At 41.7% G+C, this 18,640-nt stretch overlaps 1 protein-coding gene across 1 annotated transcript; it reads left to right on the top strand.

The window, feature by feature from the left end:
• The first annotated feature begins 688 nt into the window (after positions 1-688).
• On the top strand, positions 689-17,978 carry LOC115135766 (plastin-3). The gene is made up of 16 exons (XM_029670831.2): positions 689-819; positions 7,061-7,165; positions 7,466-7,617; positions 8,747-8,876; positions 9,602-9,734; positions 9,895-9,976; positions 10,265-10,430; positions 10,680-10,822; positions 11,340-11,435; positions 11,570-11,765; positions 11,875-11,953; positions 12,079-12,196; positions 12,400-12,533; positions 14,287-14,410; positions 14,647-14,771; positions 15,022-17,978. The coding sequence occupies exons 2-16, from the start codon at positions 7,105-7,107 to the stop codon at positions 15,152-15,154; spliced, it is 1,872 nt and encodes a 623-aa protein (XP_029526691.1). The 5' UTR covers positions 689-819; positions 7,061-7,104; the 3' UTR covers positions 15,155-17,978.
• Positions 17,979-18,640: the final 662 nt, after the last annotated feature.

Here is an 18,640-nt window from a genome sequence, read left to right as displayed (position 1 = left end):
TTGTGCAAGTTTTAAATTGACACAATGCCTGTTAAACAAAGGTTTCAGTTAGAGATTATGTGCAGGAGCTTGCATGGATTTTTAGTCTTGCAGGATGTCTTCTTTGATGCTAATTAGCATTTCGGAATATGAGAATAAATAGAGCTGAATATATTGATAAAAGTCACCTTGTCCTTGAGAGAGATTTACATGATTATCAAAACATCATGACAGGGTAAGCCTATACGAAACACATTTTCATTTTTCCTATGGGAAAAATGAATGGTGTGTAAAAATGACTGGACTCATTTCCCTGTTTGACCTCTATGTTTGATGGGTATTATGACACCTTCACTGTGGGACTCTATTATCAAATAGCATGTTGTGTTGAACAACAAAATAGCTAATTGGCTGACACAGCCATTCCAAAATGGCTGCGGTGGCTGCTACTAGCTAGCATGAGGACAAAAACAACAATTTTCTTGAAAAATAAGCAATATTTCAATATTCTCAATGTATCAGTTTGGATAAAGGTAAATATTTGGAGTACAGTAGCATATCACATCCCTGCACTGAAGAACGTTTTCCGAACAATATCTCATGCTGGCTCAGCTCTCTTAATCTAACCATGATGGCGTTCCGACCCCAGTGCAGCCCAGTGTAAACAAGTGTAACGGTAGGGTTGGAATGTTCTGGCTACTCTGAACACCTAATGGGTCGTCAGCAGGCGGGGATAACATTCCACCCGCTCACTTTTCCGTGCCTTGCTGGATGAGGGAGGAAGTCTCTGGGCTCGAGCTGGACGTTTTGTGGAATTTGGGGGGCATCTAGTTAGCTAAAGTAAGTTATTCTTAAGATTCAAAAAAGTACATCATGGTTTGTTGAAACTTGTTAACTTCGAATTGTTCATCCATTACAGTATTAGTTTGCCTGTTTGCGTTTTATTTTTAGCTTGCAGTACGTTCGCATCTGTTAGCCATTTAGCTAGCAACCCAAGCTAGCCAGCTACATTATTCGTTCATCGTCCCAACTTTACTTGAGGAAATAGCTTTTTTTTAGGGTGAATACGTGATTGGTTACGTTAAGATCTTTAAAATTGCAATATATTAAAAAATATATGTAAGGAAAGGACGACGGGGAATACCATTGTGCATCCATTTTACCACCCACTCATTGCACCTGGAAGAACAATCAGTAGCGTTAGCTAGCTAACGTTAATTGCGTCTGCCATGAAAAGTGGCAGCTGCAGTTGGTTGTTTTCTGCCAACATGATAGGATATTTGATGAGTATTCTTCTATCCCGCGCCTATTAAAGTGCCGATATGTTTGTACGACCTAACCTAGTAGCCTGCCGTAAAGTCAAACAGGGAGTAGACTCGTGCCACATAGTCTACTGCGCCCTCAAAAACTTACTTTTTTTGTTCGTAGCCTACCCAAATAAGTACATACCAGCCAGACTCTATTGGCAATGTTTTGAATTACATTCGAAATCACTATTATCCTCAGAAATATTACACAATGACCTATACTATTTATTTTGAAGCAATGTTTCAATATTATAAGGGATTTGAAAAATGTCCTAAATATTAGTGCTGACTGATGCTGGTTAGGAATGTGAAAGAACGAGGACATCATTGTTACATTACTGACTTTAATGCAATCATATTAATCCTCTCTCCCATGTAGGCAGCATTCTCAACCATGGTGATGTCTTGCTGCTTGCTATGCGTAGACCAAATAACTGGCTGCTTCAAGAATTCAGTCACCAGTCTGATGACATTCTTTCCATGCATGCAGGATACCTGTTGCCTACTTTTTTTTATTTTGTGGGAGATAATGCCACACTGTTCATAGAATTTTTTTTCACCCAATGCATGTGTGTGTGTTAAAGCCACATTCTTGAGATTGTGTTTAAGCCCAAGTCATCCTCAGCGCTTTTAGTATGAAGCAGAGGGATGGAGTCAGGGAAATAAATGTAGGCTAGTCACTCACATTCCAAGACATAGCTAAGGATGCAAGGACAGTCATTCCACAGTGCATATTTTATATCCATTTGCTAGTAACAACCCCTATAGACAATACTTTGTGCATACAGTTGTACAAATGTGTGCATTTTGTGGTGGAGTAAAAGCATGACATGTTTAGACCTATTTATAGTGCAGTGAAGACCGAGAGGAAGAGGTGAAGTATAGTAGTGTATATAAATAATCTTTGGTTAAGATCTTTTCCTGGCTAGTCTAGTTCCTTTCTCTGTGAGTGAATGCATTATAGCTGGCTCATTCTTCTGTCTTAGTATGGTCTGATTTTTGTTGTCCTTATTCATAAAATGAGTAATCACATAGCTTTGCCTTGGCCGGTTAAAGCTGCAATAAGTAAGTTTTTGGGCTACTCTTCCAAATTCACATAGAAATGTTAGTTATAGATCGGTTATTCACATTGACAGCAAGTCTAAGAAGCGGTATATCTGTTCTGTGTGGGCTATGTCTGCTTCCTGTTAAGTTAAAAAAAAATGTTTACCAGCTTTAAACAGCTGAAAATACAATATGTTTGGTTATGAAAAATATATTTCACAGCGGTTTAGATGGTACAATGATTATCTACACTATACGTGCTTGTTTTGTCACATATAAACTGAAATTTATTTTTGCAACAAGGACATGGCGGAGCAATTTCTGCATAGTACAGCTTTAAGCCCAACGTTTGGTTTTAGCATTGGCACATCAGCAATGGGTCAGCTGTTTTTCACGGGCAGAAAGCTGTTCTTTCTAACCATGTTGGAATAGGTCACACTGTGGTTTGTTGATCTTTAGGATCTGTCAGTGAGTCACCTGTCAGTGAGTCACCTGTCAGTAAACATAATTATGTTTATCTTGTACCCACACAAGCTGACAGGAAGTTGAGCTGTAATGTCATAAAGAACATGTAGTTTAGAATAGGCTCAAGATATCACATGTAAGTGGAAAGCTGACGGTGCAGAAAATCCTCATGTCCTGTAGGAGCTCGCTGGGTGTGTGCACATGAACTTGACCACACTTGGGAGGGGTGCCCATTCTATTTATGTGCCTTACATTTCCCATGTCACGGACGGGGCGGTGCTTCTACCCTGTTGTCTCTACCATCTGGGAACCCTCCCCTGATCTGACTCAACTGTCAGAAAGATCAGTTCAAACTTGTAAATGTTTTTTTTATGTTGTGGCAATTAACAGCTGTCGCCGGCTGCTGCAACGTGTCTAATTGCCGTGGAGGTGGGGCTAGTATTAGTCGCAGAATAACTTTTCTTTAAATCCTCTGGTCTTGTACTAGTCTTGAGTGCCTAGCCATATGTCAAGATGTTATAATTATGTGTAAATTGTTGCGTTGACTTGCTGCTAAGCAAAGCATTGTCAATTTGAATAATGCATTTGAATCATATCACATTTTGTAATCATGCTATTATGCAAATTTACTTCTATTCAGAGAACATTGTTACCTGTATCCGTCCAATGTATTTAACTTTGTCACCCGTCCAAAAACAGCTTGTTCTGTCAACTGCCATTGAGGCCTGCTATTTTTAGGTGTTGACAGAGATGTTATTCTTAACGTTTATCCCCATGTCTAGACATGATGGTTCACATTACAATGTCCTTATTCTTCTATACCAGTAATGATTATACTCTACTGTGTGCACACTACTTCTCTACCGCCTCCATTTTTGCTCTGTGTATGTAACCCCCACCCCCTCTCTCTCATTTGTTCGCTTTCTCTCCCTCTCTCTTTCTGTCTGGGGTGTGACAGGGGTTGGCATATGAGGTAATGTTTGGAGTCCCTTATTATGGCTGGTCTGACTCCAGTGGCCTCATTTCACATCCAGGCGAGGCTCAAATACAGTTACACAGTAATAGTCATTCACATGGTTGGTAATTTTCCTAATGATAATACAAAGGTTTACTTAGGGTTGTATGTTTTCTCTCGTTGTATAGTCTTACAATGGCTAAACAATACAAAATAAACAAGAGGTATGGGTGTGAGGATGTGTGAATTTTGATCAGGCTAAGCTAAATTTACCCCCCTCATGTTGTAGGACTATTCTAGCAGTATTGCGCCCTGTAATTTTGAATTTCAACTTGCAGAATGAGATGGTTTGATTATTGGGGAAATGCCCCTACATGACTCACATAGGAAATTGCTACTCTCTGGGGGGAAAACGATTGCCTTGTATGGTTTTGACTGAATTTCATTTCCAGCTGCTTGATAAGGAGTGTGAGTGTCATAAGCAGAAACCAAAGCACCTCTTTGCCCCCTTAGTTTATGTGAGTGTCAAGGCAATCAATGATCTTCATTCATGGCAGTGATTACACATTCTGTCTTGTCTTTTGTCCTTTGTTCGTCCTGTTGAATGTGTGCCTGTGATGCCAGATGCAGATTAGGAGAAATTGGTCCCATTGGAGGAACTGACTGATATTGCCATCTTATTTATGGTCATGACTCATGATTTAGGCCTCTCTAATCAATTGATCTATTATCATAGATAATTTCTTCATACCCAGGATTTATATTTAGCAAGGACATTTTGTTATGCACTGACTCACTGTATTGTATAGCCCATTCGACATGTTGGTTGTGCTGTATCCAGATCTCTATACCGTGCCTGTGCCATCCCGGGATATACAGTTTTATCAGTAGTACACACAAGGGGCGTAATTTATTATTCTTTTTTTATAACAAAAGGCCAAAAACCAACACTTACCAGAATGCTAACAAGTACTAAGGACTTTTCATATCGCATGCTAGGTAAATGCTAACGAGTACATGCAAACATTTACCTCTAGGACAGACAGCCCAGCCTATGAAGTTATGAAAGTATCTCAAAACACAGCTTGCAGCACAGACAAAACAAATATTCAGCAGCAGGGATCTTAATCCAGGAGGGGATTGTCTCTGCTGCTTGATCTTGATACTTTTGGTCATGTAGTGTATGTGGACACCTGCTTGTCGAACATCTCATTCAAAACTCATGGGCATTAATGGAGTTGGTCCCCCTTTACTGCTACGACAGCCTCCACTCTTCTGGGAAGGCTTTCCTCTAGATGTTGGAACATTGCTGCGGGGACTTGCTTCCATTCAGCCACGAGCATTAATGAGGTCTGGCACTGATGTTGGGCGATTTAGTCGGCGTTCCAATTCATCCCAATGGGGTTGAGGTCAGGGCTCTGTGTTGGCCAGTCATGTTCTTTCACACCGATCTCGACAAACCATTTCTGTATGGACCTTGCTCTGTGCACCTCACTGCACTATAAATAGGTCATGCTGAAACAGGAAAGGGTCTTCCCAAACTTTTGCTCCTAAGTTGGAAGCACAGAATTGTTTAGAATATCATTGTATGCTGTAGTGTTTCCCTTCACTGGAACTAAGGGGCCTAGGCCAAACCATGAAGAGGATTTTTTTTGAAGCCCCATACCATTTATTCCTCCTCCACAAAACTTTACAGTTGGCACTATGCATGGGGCAGGTAGGGTTCTCTTGGCATCCGCCAAACCCAGATTTGTCCATTGGACTGCCTGATGGGGAAGAATGATTCATCACTCCAGAGAACTCTTTCCACTGCTCCGGAGTCCAATGGCGACAAGCTTTACACCACTTCAGCCAATGCTTGGCATTGCACATGGTGATCTTAGCCTTGTGTGCGGCTGCTCGGCCACGGAAAACCATTTCATGAAGCTCCCATCGAACAGTTATTGTGCTGACGGTGCTTCAGAGGCAGTTTGGAACTAGGTAGTGAGTGTTGCAACCGAGGACATATGATGTTTACACGCTTCAGCACTCTGGGGTATTGAAGAGCCATCCTGTGGCTTTTCCCAAAGTATAAACGGTATACTACCCAAGCCTATTAATTATGTTCTGAAAGCATGATTGTGAGGAATCCAGATTCCCAAGCCTATGTCTTCAGGGAGGAGTAATTTGTTAAAGAAAGAACATTGTAATTGCATTCATACTTGTGAGTATTTTGTCAGTGCAAGCCTTCATGGGTGAACTCTTTATGGAAGGAGAATGTGCTTATTCCGGTTTAGCTTTGGATGGTGCAGAGTGGGAACAGTACAGGGCGGCAGGTAGCCTAGCGGTTAAGAGAGTTAGGCCAGTAACTGAAAGATCGCTGGGTCAAATCCCCAAGCCTACAAGGTGGAAATCCTGTCTGTGCCCTTGAGCAAGGCACATAAAACTAATTGATGCTGTAAGTCACTCTGGATAGGAGTGTCTGCTAAATGACAAAAATGTACATGTATGCAGCTGATGTAGCCTATTTTTATAGACAGACCTGTTTACTGCATTTCTATACCCCTTCAACATGGGAGGGGTGGCGGTGCCTTAACAAAGTACTTATCCATGAGAAGAATGGAGATCACTAGGGCCTACAAATCAGCAAACGTTGGTGAAGGAAACATGAAAGCGTGTGGAATGGATTGTATTCTGTTATCTCTGGTATTTGTTGGTGCCCTTGAATAGTGAGACAAATATTTCAATGTGAAGGGTGACTATCGCCAAAATACTTACGGCTGGCTCATTCCTGAGTTGTGACCTCTCACCGCTATTCCTTTCACCCCCCCCCCCCCCCCCCCCTACTAACTGCGCTTAATCTGACTATATAGGCCTACCAATAGTGACATCCTTCAAGTGGGGTTATCTATCATTTATATGAACATACTGTAGTAACCTAATATCCAATTAGACACGTGCTGTGCTGATGTGGAGTAGACAGTGAGGCAGCAGTGCTCTAGTGTCTGTCTCTGTGTGAGCTCAGGTTCCAGCCAAGTGAGCCACAGAATAAGTCATCTGTCATGCTAAAGTGACACTATCTTCTGTTCTCTCCCACTGCAACAAGGATTCAAATGCTCAGTAGACAGGACTAATACTGGTGTCCTCTTCTCCTCCAGACCCGCTAAGAGGTCATGGAGGGTCATATTGTTACAGAGAGGGTTGCTCGTAAGGGAAGTAATGTAATGGTATCCCCTTACTGTCATTTCCCCTTCTGCCGCTCATGATCTGACCGGTTCAGGACTTCTGTTCCCTGTCTCTCTCTGATTTACCGACCTGTTTGCCTGCACAGGACCCACCTCTCTTGACTGACCACCTTCAGTCATTTCCATCAACATGGCAGGAAAGATCTCCAAAGACGAGCTGGAGGAGCTGCGAGAGGCGTTTGGCAAAATTGGTGAGTTGGCTACATCTGTGATTTTACAGTTGATTGATTTGATTTGCTACATTAGTACGACCAGTATGGCTTGTTTCATAATAAATGTTTGTTACATTAAACATAGGCTACAAGTCTACAACTGCTTCATTGTACTGACCCTGACTTTTTAGTTATTGACTTTCACTTACACGTCCCTTGCCTGCTTTTTTTTCTATTGTTTGTGAACCAGCCCAAGGATTCAAGCAAAAAAGTATTGTGTGTTAGCTGAAACGTATTTAGAAAATATGCTCAAACTGCGGTCTGTCTGTGCTTTTGTAGACCTCGATGGCAATGGATCCATCTGTGACTATGAGCTCCATGAACTGTTCAAGGAGGCCAACCTTCCCCTGCCTGGCTACAAAGTTAGGGAGATCATTCAGAAGCTGGATCGCAACAAGGACAACAAGATCAGCTTTGATGAGTTTCTGTCGGTGAGTCATGTTTGACAGTTGTGTGTTAGTCATCCTAAGGGAGTCGGGTTTCAGCTAGTCAGGTTTGGCCAGTCATCCTCAGGGAGTTGGTGTCAGCGAGTCAGGTTTGGCGAGTTTGTTCCAGTTAATGAGGGATTTGTTGTTGGGAGTTCTGCCTATCCCTGTCTGACTAAGGGGACCATCTTTTGCTCCTTTGTGAAATCAAGTTCCCCTTTGAAATTCTTGTGAACTATCTCTTTAACGTGTCAATTGAGTGTCCACTAAAGCACACGCAGGAATGAGGAAATGAGGTCAGATGGTGAGAGTTCCTGTATTTCGTTTCACCCATGATGAGAGAACAGTAATTTATTGGCCTGTGCCAGTCTCTATTTAGAGTAATAATTTAACCAATGGGATCCAAAAATAAAATAATTATTACTAATCTCTCTATTTTAGGCCATTTCTCATAGCTCACTGGCGAGAGGAACCTTTTTGTGGGTGGGGGGTGGTGTTTTCATTTAAAATAGGGTGGGTACAGTATGAGATTAAGATAATTGTAAACCATATAAATAAATTAGTAAATTAAATAACACAGTCATTACTTATGAACGTACATTTTGGGCTCCCAAGTGGCGCAGCGGTCTAAGGCACTGCATCTCAGTGCAAGAGGCGTCACTACAGACACCCTGGTCCGAATCCAGGCTGTATCACAACAGTTGGCCCAGCGTCGCCCGGGTTTGGCCGGTTAGGCTGTCATAGTTAAGAACAAATTGTTATTTACAGACTTGCGTAGTTAAATAATAAAAAATACCTATTGTGTTTTCCATGGACCTCTATCTACAGTGCATGGGCAGTGTAGGCTAACACCACTTGATCCTATGTTTGTGGTCTGGAGTAGACTTCATACAGTATCCTGTAACATGTTGAATTAGAAAGGAGGATAAAAAGGTTTGGTTCACAGAGGCGCTTGGCTTCCTGCTAAACACCTGTGTTTTTGTTGCTAAGCCTGCAACACCATTGCAGGCTTACACTGATTTATCTTGTGATAATGCTTATGATAATAACTGAGCATAATTTAAGCAGAAATGTATTAGGATCTTGAAGAGGTTGGCCGTTGAAGCTAAAATGCACTTTGCCCCTTCTACTGCAGATATTCCAGGAGTTGAAGAGCAGTGACATTGCCAAAAGCTTCCGCAAGGCCATTAACAGGAAGGAGGGGATCCTGGCCATTGGGGGTACATCTACGCAGTCCAGTGAGGGCACGCAACACTCCTTCTCTGGTGAGCTGCTCAGTCTCCTTCTACTAATGTTGAGGGGATTGCATTACAGTATGCTGTACTGTGTATATACACAGTGTGTACAAAATATTAAGAACACGTGCTCTTCATGAGACTGACCAGGTGAATACAGGTTAAAGGTATGATCCCCTATTGATGTCACTTGTTAAATCCACTTCAATCAGTGTAGATGAGGATTGTGTATGTGTGCCATTCATAGAGTGAATGGCCAAGACTAAATATTTAAGAACTGCAACACTGCTGGGTTTTTTGTGCTCAATAGTTTTCTGTATATATCAACAATGGTCCACCACCCAAAGGACATCCAGCTGACTTGACACAACTGTGGGAAGCATTGGAGTCAACATGGGTCAGCCTCCCTGTGGAATGCTTTCAACACCTTGTAGAGTCCATGCCCTGACGAATTGAGGCTGTTCTGAGGGGGTGCAACTCAATATTAGGACTTGTTCCTAATGTTTTGTTTACTCAGTGTATAGGCCTTTTGATCTAATTTAAGGGAACCTTTCTCATGAGTTTTGGTAGATGCTCTCTCTCTCATCTCATAGTGGATTGATTACCTACTCTACACTAGGGGCCCTAGTCAATTGCAACCAATAACTGGGTTTCCTTGGATGTGAAACATAACATTATTCCCATGTAGTGAGAGAAGGTGTATAAAGTGGTGCTGGTTGTGTTGGCTGAGAGTTTCCCTGTGCTGCCCTGTGCAGAGGAGGAGCGGTACGCGTTTGTTAACTGGCTCAACACAGCGCTGGAGAATGACCCTGACTGCAAGCACGCCCTGCCCATGGACCCCAACTCAGATTCCCTCTTCAAGGCCATGGGCGACGGCATCGTTCTCTGGTGAGACATAATTATATAAATCGCTATGTTCTGTGTAATTCTGCCCTTACAGCCCTTAACACAGCTAATTTTCCTTACACCTGGTTGGTTGAAATGGGGCATATCTGCGTCTCCCAACATTAGGACCCCTCATAAACCAGCTGTGTATGTGCTCCTGTAGTAAAATGATCAACCTGTCGGTGCCCGACACGATTGACGAGAGGACTATAAACAAGAAGAAGTTGACACCGTTCACAATACAGGTCTGTACAAACTCAACCAGACTGGTTACATACATATTCTTAGGCTGCCTAGAAACACAGCCCAATTCTGATATTTCTATCACTAATTGGTCTTTTGACCAATCAGATCAGCGCTGAAAAATATCATGTGATTTGTGGGAAAGAAATAGTGATTTGTTAGCGATTTAGCCAATAGATAAAGTTTGTCATCTCTATTTATGTTTCATGTATGAATGTGGGAGGACCTGTTTTTTTTTTTTTTTTTTTTTTGCAAGGGACTTCAAAGTTTTTTGTTTCTTCATCCTGCAGGAGAATCTGAACCTGGCTCTGAACTCGGCCTCTGCTATTGGCTGCCACGTGGTGAACATCGGGGCTCTGGACCTAAGGGAGGGGAAGCCCCACCTGGTACTGGGCCTGCTGTGGCAGATCATCAAGATCGGCCTTTTTGCTGACATTGAGCTCAGCCGAAATGAAGGTGAGGAACTTTCACAGCACAATCACTGTCTTGGCGACTCATGAACCTGTATCTAACCGTCGTGTTATTCCTCATGGTACATTTACCCATTACAAGGAGCAAAGGTATCTTTCCTTTTATATCACAACATTATGACATCCAGCCAGTTTGTCCTCAGTGTTGGAGTGGCTTTTCCTGGTTAAAGAACTCTTTGGTCAGTGAGTGTTGAGGTGCTGTAGCTGAGCGAATGTCCTGTGAACCCCCCCCCAGCCCTGGCTGCTCTGCTGAGAGATGGAGAGACCCTGGAGGACCTGATGAAGCTATCTCCAGAGGAGCTGCTGTTGCGCTGGGCTAACTTTCACCTGGAGAACGCTGGCTGGCAGAAGATCAATAACTTCAGCTCCGACATTAAGGTAGGGATGTACGGTCCATGTATGTTTGGTTTGTATTCACTGTATCTGTATGTTTAATGAAGGTGAAATAGTTTTATGTTTTCCTCAGAAAGAAGTGGAACTATGGCTTAATAAAATTGATAAGACAATCAAGGCTTCAACCAAATCTGGACTCTTAATTCTATTCTTTCAAAGCAAACAATTATTTGCTCTGATGATATCTTTGGTTTTTATGCCTGTGCTTTATGATATTTCTGACTGACTGTATCTTTTCTTCAGCTGACAGACCTTTCAACCTGTAAAGGTACTTCATAGATCAACTTCCATAATGTATAAGAATTGACAATAGCTTCATACATGTGTCATCAAGATCATTGTACAGTATTAATATTTCCATTGTTCGTCATAGTCATTGCATACCTATCCATTGTGTCCTGTGTCGTCTTGTTCCCATGTGGCCTGCACAACCTTGTATCCCAGTGTACTTGTATATCTTTCCAATGCTGAGGTTCAAACGAGATGTCGGTCTCTGTTTCAGGACTCCAGAGCCTATTTCCACCTTCTCAACCAAATCTCCCCCAAAGGCACAGAGGAAGATCAACCACGCATAGACATCAGCATGGCAGGCTTCAGTGTAAGCACCTTAAACGAGAATATACACATTTCGTATACAGAGAATCAATTGTTTTCAGTTAATATACGTACATTCAGAAGGGATAAATAAAATACATCCCTGGTATGAACCTGTGGTGTGTCTATGACCTGCAGGAGAAGGATGACCTGAAAAGGGCAGAGAACATGCTTCAGCAGGCTGACAGGCTGGGCTGTCGACAGTTTGTCACCCCAGCTGACGTCGTCGCCGGCAACCCCAAACTCAACCTGGCCTTTGTGGCCAATCTCTTCAACAAGTACCCATCTCTCACCAAGCCTGAGGGAGAGGACATTGACTGGGGGCTGCTGGAAGGTGGGTGCCGAGCTAGACAGCTGTTGGTTATGATTGCTGGGTGGATTTTGTCCAGTGTACATTGTACTCCCTGAAACCATAAAATCACCCGAACATCTTTTCTGTTTAGGTGAGACACGAGAAGAAAGAACATTCCGGAACTGGATGAATTCCCTGGGTGTAAACCCACATGTCAATCATCTGTATGGGTATGTACCAAATGCAAGTAATTATTTACATTGAAAATTAACATGCCAATACCTTACTTCTCCCTACCAGTGGTATTCATACACAGGGTCAGGTAACCTATATAACGATTATCTTTCCTCTATAGAGACCTAGCGGACGCCTTGGTCATCCTCCAACTTTATGAAAAAATCAAAGTGCCCGTCGACTGGACCAACAAAGTCAACAAACCACCATATCCCAAGATTGGTACCAACATGAAAAAGGTAAACTATATTCTGAAATAAAAATGTATGTTCCTCCTATAATTTTTACTTTGAAAAAATGCTAAATGATGATCAAATGGCAGAATTTACTGTTTCTGTCTTCAACTATTCAGAAGCTCATAGATCAAAAGAACACAGCTCCAGTTCTGGAGAGAGACTAAAGGTGTGTTTCTCTTGACAACTGCTATGCTTTCTCTGCTCAGTTGGAGAACTGCAACTATGCGGTGGAGCTGGGGAAGACGACGGCGAAGTTCTCTCTCGTTGGCATCGGTGGGCAGGACCTGAACGATGGCAATGCCACCCTGACGCTAGCCCTGGTGTGGCAGCTGATGAGGAGGTGAGTCCTGGCACATGCTTAGTTCAATATGTAACATACCTTTCATAACCAGGGAGACATTTTCTGTTTTCACCACTGCAAAATATGTTGCTGTTACTTTGATGTTTATGGAAAAACATATGAGCGCACAGGTAAATAAAGAGGGGATAAGCGCTGAAAGGAAATTTGATTCCAATTTACTCTTCGCTGACCACCGCCCCACTCAGACAACATTTTCCCAGGAAGCTCCATTCCCCATTCAAATTTCTGGAGAAAACCCCTCACAACAATCAAAAAAAATGTTTTGCCCTGTTTTCTCCCCAATTGCGTGGTACACAATTGGTAGTTAGTCTCGTCGCTGCAACTCCGGTACGGACTCGGAAGAGGTGTAGGTCGAGAGCCGAGCGTCCTCTGAAAACACAACCCAACTAAGCCGCACTGCTTCTTGACACAATGCCCACTTAACCTGGAAGTCAGCCGCTCCAATGTGTTGCAGGAAACACTGCACCTGGCGCCAGTGTCAGCGTGCACTGCGCCCGGGCCTGCCACAGGAGTCGCTAGTGTGCGATGGGACAAGGAAATCCCTGCCGGCCAAACCCTCCCCTAACCCGGACGATGCAGCGCCTTGATCACTGCGCCACTCGGGAGGCCAAACTGTGTTTTTACTACACAATAAAATTTAACTCCGACTATCCATTGATAATTAGGATACTATTGGATATGTTGTGGTGGACTGTCATTACAATTGCTTCAGGGGAACCTGTTACGATGAAGTTTGTAGTGTGGCTAGCCACTGGATGGCTCTGAATGCACGCAGTCAACGTTACTACTAACCACTTGGAGCTAATTAGTACTCTCAAGTGGTATCCTGATATCGACAGACGATGATTGGTTGTATTCATAATATAGCTAACTTAGCTAGCTTACATACATTTTGAGAAAATGTTTTGTTAACTGGCTAGCTAGCTTTAGCAATGTTTGGTGGTCATTGAGAAAGCACTAGCTAACCAGCTGAGCTAGCAAACAAAGTAACAAAAGTCTAATTTCAGATTCTAAAAATACTTCAACAGGCTCTGCATTTCAGAAATCAGAGTAGCAAGTTCCCCTCGTGCACTGTTATTTAGCTACTTTTTGATAAACTCTGTTTTGCCATAGCTCTCATTGGCTTTCATGCGTTTGAATCATGAGCTTGTCCGAGGTGTTCAGACTCAACGACAGTTGCTATCCTTTGGCGCGATCTGGGGGCAGGACTTCGCAAAGGGGCAATTGTCTTGTTTTCATATTCTGACAAAATATATTTTGACAATCTTATCTTATTTGTTGTTTCCTGAAACCCAAAATATGCAGCTCCAATGTAGCTTTGCATTGTTACTTAAATACCAACCAGTTGTTGTCTCAATGCTTCTGCTAGGCGGGGCCAGGTGTTGAAGTGGGTGGTGCGTGTAGACTAACTAGAATTGCCAGTTAGTCCTGGTGCAGTGCTAGTATCTGTGGCGTCACTGTCAGCAATATTTATGACATGCTCTCACGATTATTTCTCTGTAAATCAGGGTCGTAAAAGAAGAGGTAAGGCAGCATAGGGGCAAATGTTTTGTAAACCTGCACTGGAATATTTAAACAGTGGATTGTTAATTCTTAAGCAGAACTTGATGAATAAGTGGATTGTTTTTGGTTTACTTTTGACTGTCCTTCAATGATTACATGCTGACCATTGCACACTGCCGAGTGCCCAAGAAACTGACCAATATGTGAGCTAACTCTTGACATCTCCTAGATATACGCTGAATGTACTGGAGGACTTAGGAGATGGACAAAAAGCTAATGATGACATCATTGTTAAATGGGTCAATACAACCTTGTCAGAGGCAGGGAAAACAACCAAGATCTCAAGCTTCAAGGTTTGTAAAGCTTTATTAATATATTTAGGTTGTTTGTTTTTAATACATTTGTTTATATCTTTGTTAGATGCATACAACATTTGTCATACAACTATGTTCTGTAGTGATAATGCAGTCACTACATTGAATCCTCCAATCAGCAGACCTAATCTGGCATGCCACAAATTCTGACACTGTACTTGAGCTGATTTGTGAAGCAGGTATTTGACACTGTGTCCTCTGCCCTTGATTGTCAGGACAAGGAGATCAGCACCAGTTTACCAGTAGTGGACCTGATTGATGCCATCCAACCTGGAAGCATCAGCTACGACCTGGTCAAGACTGGTAGCCTCTCAGCCGAGGACAAGCTGGAGAACGCCAAGTAAGTCTTCCACTGATCTACCTATCCTGATGATCATTGATATTGACCTGTAAGAAAGAACTCTAGCTTCAATTACTTCCTGTTTTTTGCTACACTATCTGTTAAAAATGTGAAATATGGAGGGGTTGTGAAGTATATATTCAGAAGTCATAAGAATGAATATTAAACAAATAGGAATGTGTCCGAGATGTCGAGTCATAGAAGAAAGTGCTGATCAATATTAAATTAAACCACCCATTTCCCTTCTTAGATATGCCGTCTCTATGGCGAGGAAGATCGGCGCGCGTGTCTACGCTCTCCCAGACGACCTGGTGGAGGTCAAGCCCAAGATGGTGATGACCGTGTTCGCCTGCTTGATGGGCCGGGGGATGAAGAGGGCTTAACGGACTGGTTGTGCCACTTTGGCATTCCCACACAACTACCCACAAGCCTTTTGCTTTATTAAGGGCCACCCGGGAATGAAGAAAGACCTGTGGAAGAAAATTGTTACCAATAGACATTTAGTTTTTTTTTTATATATATATATCGGTTTTGTGCTTTTTCACGTTTGTGTGGTACATTTTCACAACTTTTTGTACAGAACTTTAAACACAGCATCATGATATCTTCTCAACTTAGTTATTTTAACAACCAGTTAATCCATTAGCAAACATGCAAGATACATGTTTCAAAATTGCCCTTTAAATGTAGTATGCTGCAGCACATTACACTGTTTTCACATTAGGGAATACACTTACACTACCCATCAACATTTACTGAAAATCAAATTTCTATTTAATGTGTGTTCATTCTTTCAGTCATTGATGCAAAATATACATTTATTGTTCAGATATAATTACACTAGGTGTACTGTAATCAAATTAAACAAATTAAATTAATGAAAGAAACATAATGTTTAGCAGGCACGAGTTTGCATCAAGCCAGTTTTAAACAGTTGGCCATAGGTTCTCATCAACACAGTAAATGTCCTCATTGTTCATGCACCTGGGGGAAAAACCTGTTGACATGGTGAATCCAAGCCTGACATTGATCTGGATTGATGTCATTGCATGCCTCATTCATGGCCTGAAGGAGGGTGGCACACTCATGGGGATGGCAATCATACACCTTCCACCTGTATTCTAATATTGTATTGTACTTATGTGTTCTATTGGCCCTATGTGGCTCAGTAAGAGCATGGCACTAGCAACACCGCAGAGTTTTTGGTTCAATTCCTACTGGGGTCACAGGAAAATGTGTTGACTCACTGTTGGATAAAAGTGCCTGCTCTACATAAATGGCATATTATGAATTAGTATTGTATTGACCAATGCAATTATAGTAAAGCGGTGTAACCCCCCAATCAAAAATACCCCTGTAATTTTGGGTACATGTTCAGGGCAGTGGTGAGCAACATACGGCGTGTGGGAAATAATGGACCCTTTTCTGGCCTGCAAATAGCTTTCGACAAAAAAATAGGTCCTGGGGGGGAAATCTGCGGCATTCCGCTGAATTAAAACATTTTTAAATCTCTATGGCCCTCGAGAGACAATTATTTAGGGGATTCAATTGTTACAAACAGTGCATATCTGGTCTTGTATATCTGTTTTTTACTTACTGTGAGGTAAAATAAAGGGTCACCATCATAATATATTTAAGCAATAAGGCATGAACAGGTGTGGTATATGGCCAGTATACCACAGCTAAGGGCTGTTCTTGTGCACAACTCATCGCCGAGTGCCTGGACACAGCCCCTAGCCGTGGTATATTGGCCAAATACCACAAATCCCTGAGGTGCCTTGTTGCTATTATAAACTGGTTACCAATGTATTTTAGAGCAGTAACAAATGTTTTTTCATACTTGTGGTATGCGGTCTGATACCACAGCTGTCAGCCAATCAACATTCAGGGCTCGAACCACCCAGTTTATAATACATTATATATCATACTTTATGTTCATACTTTACAAACATTTTCATGGTGTAGTTCTCAATCTGTAGTAGACAAACCAGTTTAAACTCTACAGGTTTACCAAATGGTTAAGTGATTATCAATTGAGACCATTCGGATTAGGTAAGAGTAAAAAATACAATCATATCAAAAGTAACGTGAGCATTGTATTGTGAAAAGAATTTACTTTATTTGAACGTATTGCAATGTAAGACTTATTTATTTCTAGATGAAACACTGATTTAAGTTTGAATGTGTGTTGTACTTAGTCAGTTGAATTTGTGCATAGTTTAGAAACTGCCTTTTTGATCATCTGTTTTGTACTAAGCGTTGTGAAAATGTATCACATACTTGTGAAAATTGCACCAAAGTGATTGAAAAAAAACTCTAACACTGCAATCAAAAACATAAAATTTCAACCTTGTTTTGAACGGAGGTATGTATACTACAAAATATTGTGCAGTCTTATTTGCGGTAAGCCCATAACATAAAGTTACTGAAGAACACTATGCCTCATGTTACAGAGGACAACTTCCTATGTTACTTTTCGATATGCAACACTATCTCAATTCATGTTTCAGAATGCTGTATGGTATAAGTATGTATGTATTTTTCCAGTTAACAGGTTGTGTTTCTGAGTAGTTCTACTCCGGTTGATTATGTTACAATTATATCCTTGATGTGTACACTATATAATACATAATCATATCATCCCTTACACAGTGGATAACAATATTTAACTTGGACAAACTGAAATGGTGGCGGTTTAGGTGTTGCACCTGAACTTTCTCCTCTCCCTTATTGAAATGCATGCATATCTTAATAGCTAGTCTTGTCAACAGCTGCATATCTACGGAAGCCATAAGGTCAAACCTTAGTAATGACCAAACCTGAAGGGTATTCTCTGTATTCCTGTATTTACTTTATTTTTGGGGGATTATGGTAGATAGCTAGTAAACTGAGAGCAGCTGGGTGTCTGTCTGGCTTTTTTCTATTGTGCTATTTGTATGTCTTATTACTCTGGAAGAAACCAAGGGAGCTCACTTGACAGTTCGGTTTCCCTGGTTGTGCAGTATCTTTTAATGCCAACTTCTGATGCGCATTTGTTTCCTCTTTTCTTTTGTATTCAACATTACCAAAAAAATAGCCTAAACTATTTCTGCCTTGCAGATAGCTTCATTATATTCCATAGTTACCGTACCATTGCATTTTGGTCTCATGTGTATATGTTTACTCTGAAGTGCTTTATACAAATAATAAATAAGAAAATGAACAATGCGTAAGAATCTGCTTGTTATTTATACGTAGGCCGACATATACAATACATTGTGGAACTTTATCTCAGCCCTGGTCATATAGTATTTTCTGCCCTTTGGCAAGCAGACAACAAAAGGTATGCATAGTGATTGGTGTTTCCCTGTATTCATTGTGTGCTGTGGGAGGTCTGAAGGGACGGATGCTCTGTGGACTGTCTGCCTGCAGGTTAATCTCTACAGTCTGTGGAGGGAACAGGTGATGTGGTTGCTCCACCCTAGGCTTTACACTACAGTGCATTTGACCTATTTACCCAAATGCATTGTTTATTTTCTCCAGAAACCTGCGTGCTCTACTTGTTTACATTCACAACAGTTTCAATCCATAAAGTAACAGTAGGCTGCTGTACTTAAGTGCAACTCTGTAAACTCAGGTACACAATGGCACTAACTTCAGTGTTTGTTTGGATGGATGTATTCTCTTGTCCATATAGAGGTTCTTTAGTTTCGGTGGAGTAGTGATTAAACCGTGGGGAACTCAGATAGCAGATCGTTGGATGTTGTTCACTGGTCTGAATCCTGAACAGATGCTGAGACTGCTCTAAACCACAAGCCCCCTCAGGCTTTCTATGTCCTCTCTGTCACATACTGTTTACTAAGTGGAGACTGTCTGCCACAGTCTGTCAG

The sequence above is a fragment of the Oncorhynchus nerka genome, linkage group LG10 (genome assembly GCF_034236695.1).
Source record: "Oncorhynchus nerka isolate Pitt River linkage group LG10, Oner_Uvic_2.0, whole genome shotgun sequence".
Taxonomy (NCBI): Eukaryota; Metazoa; Chordata; class Actinopteri; order Salmoniformes; family Salmonidae; genus Oncorhynchus; species Oncorhynchus nerka.
This window is presented reverse-complemented; position numbering and strand designations above follow the sequence as displayed.

Coding starts and splice junctions, on each gene's coding strand:
- LOC115135766 (XM_029670831.2), top strand. CDS start 7,105: ATGGCAGGAAAGATCTCCAAAGACGAGCTGGAGGAGCTGCGAGAGGCG. Junction 11,436..11,569: donor TCAGCATGGCAGGCTTCAGT/GTAAGCACCTTA, acceptor TATGACCTGCAG/GAGAAGGATGACCTGAAAAG. Junction 11,766..11,874: donor TGACTGGGGGCTGCTGGAAG/GTGGGTGCCGAG, acceptor TTTTCTGTTTAG/GTGAGACACGAGAAGAAAGA.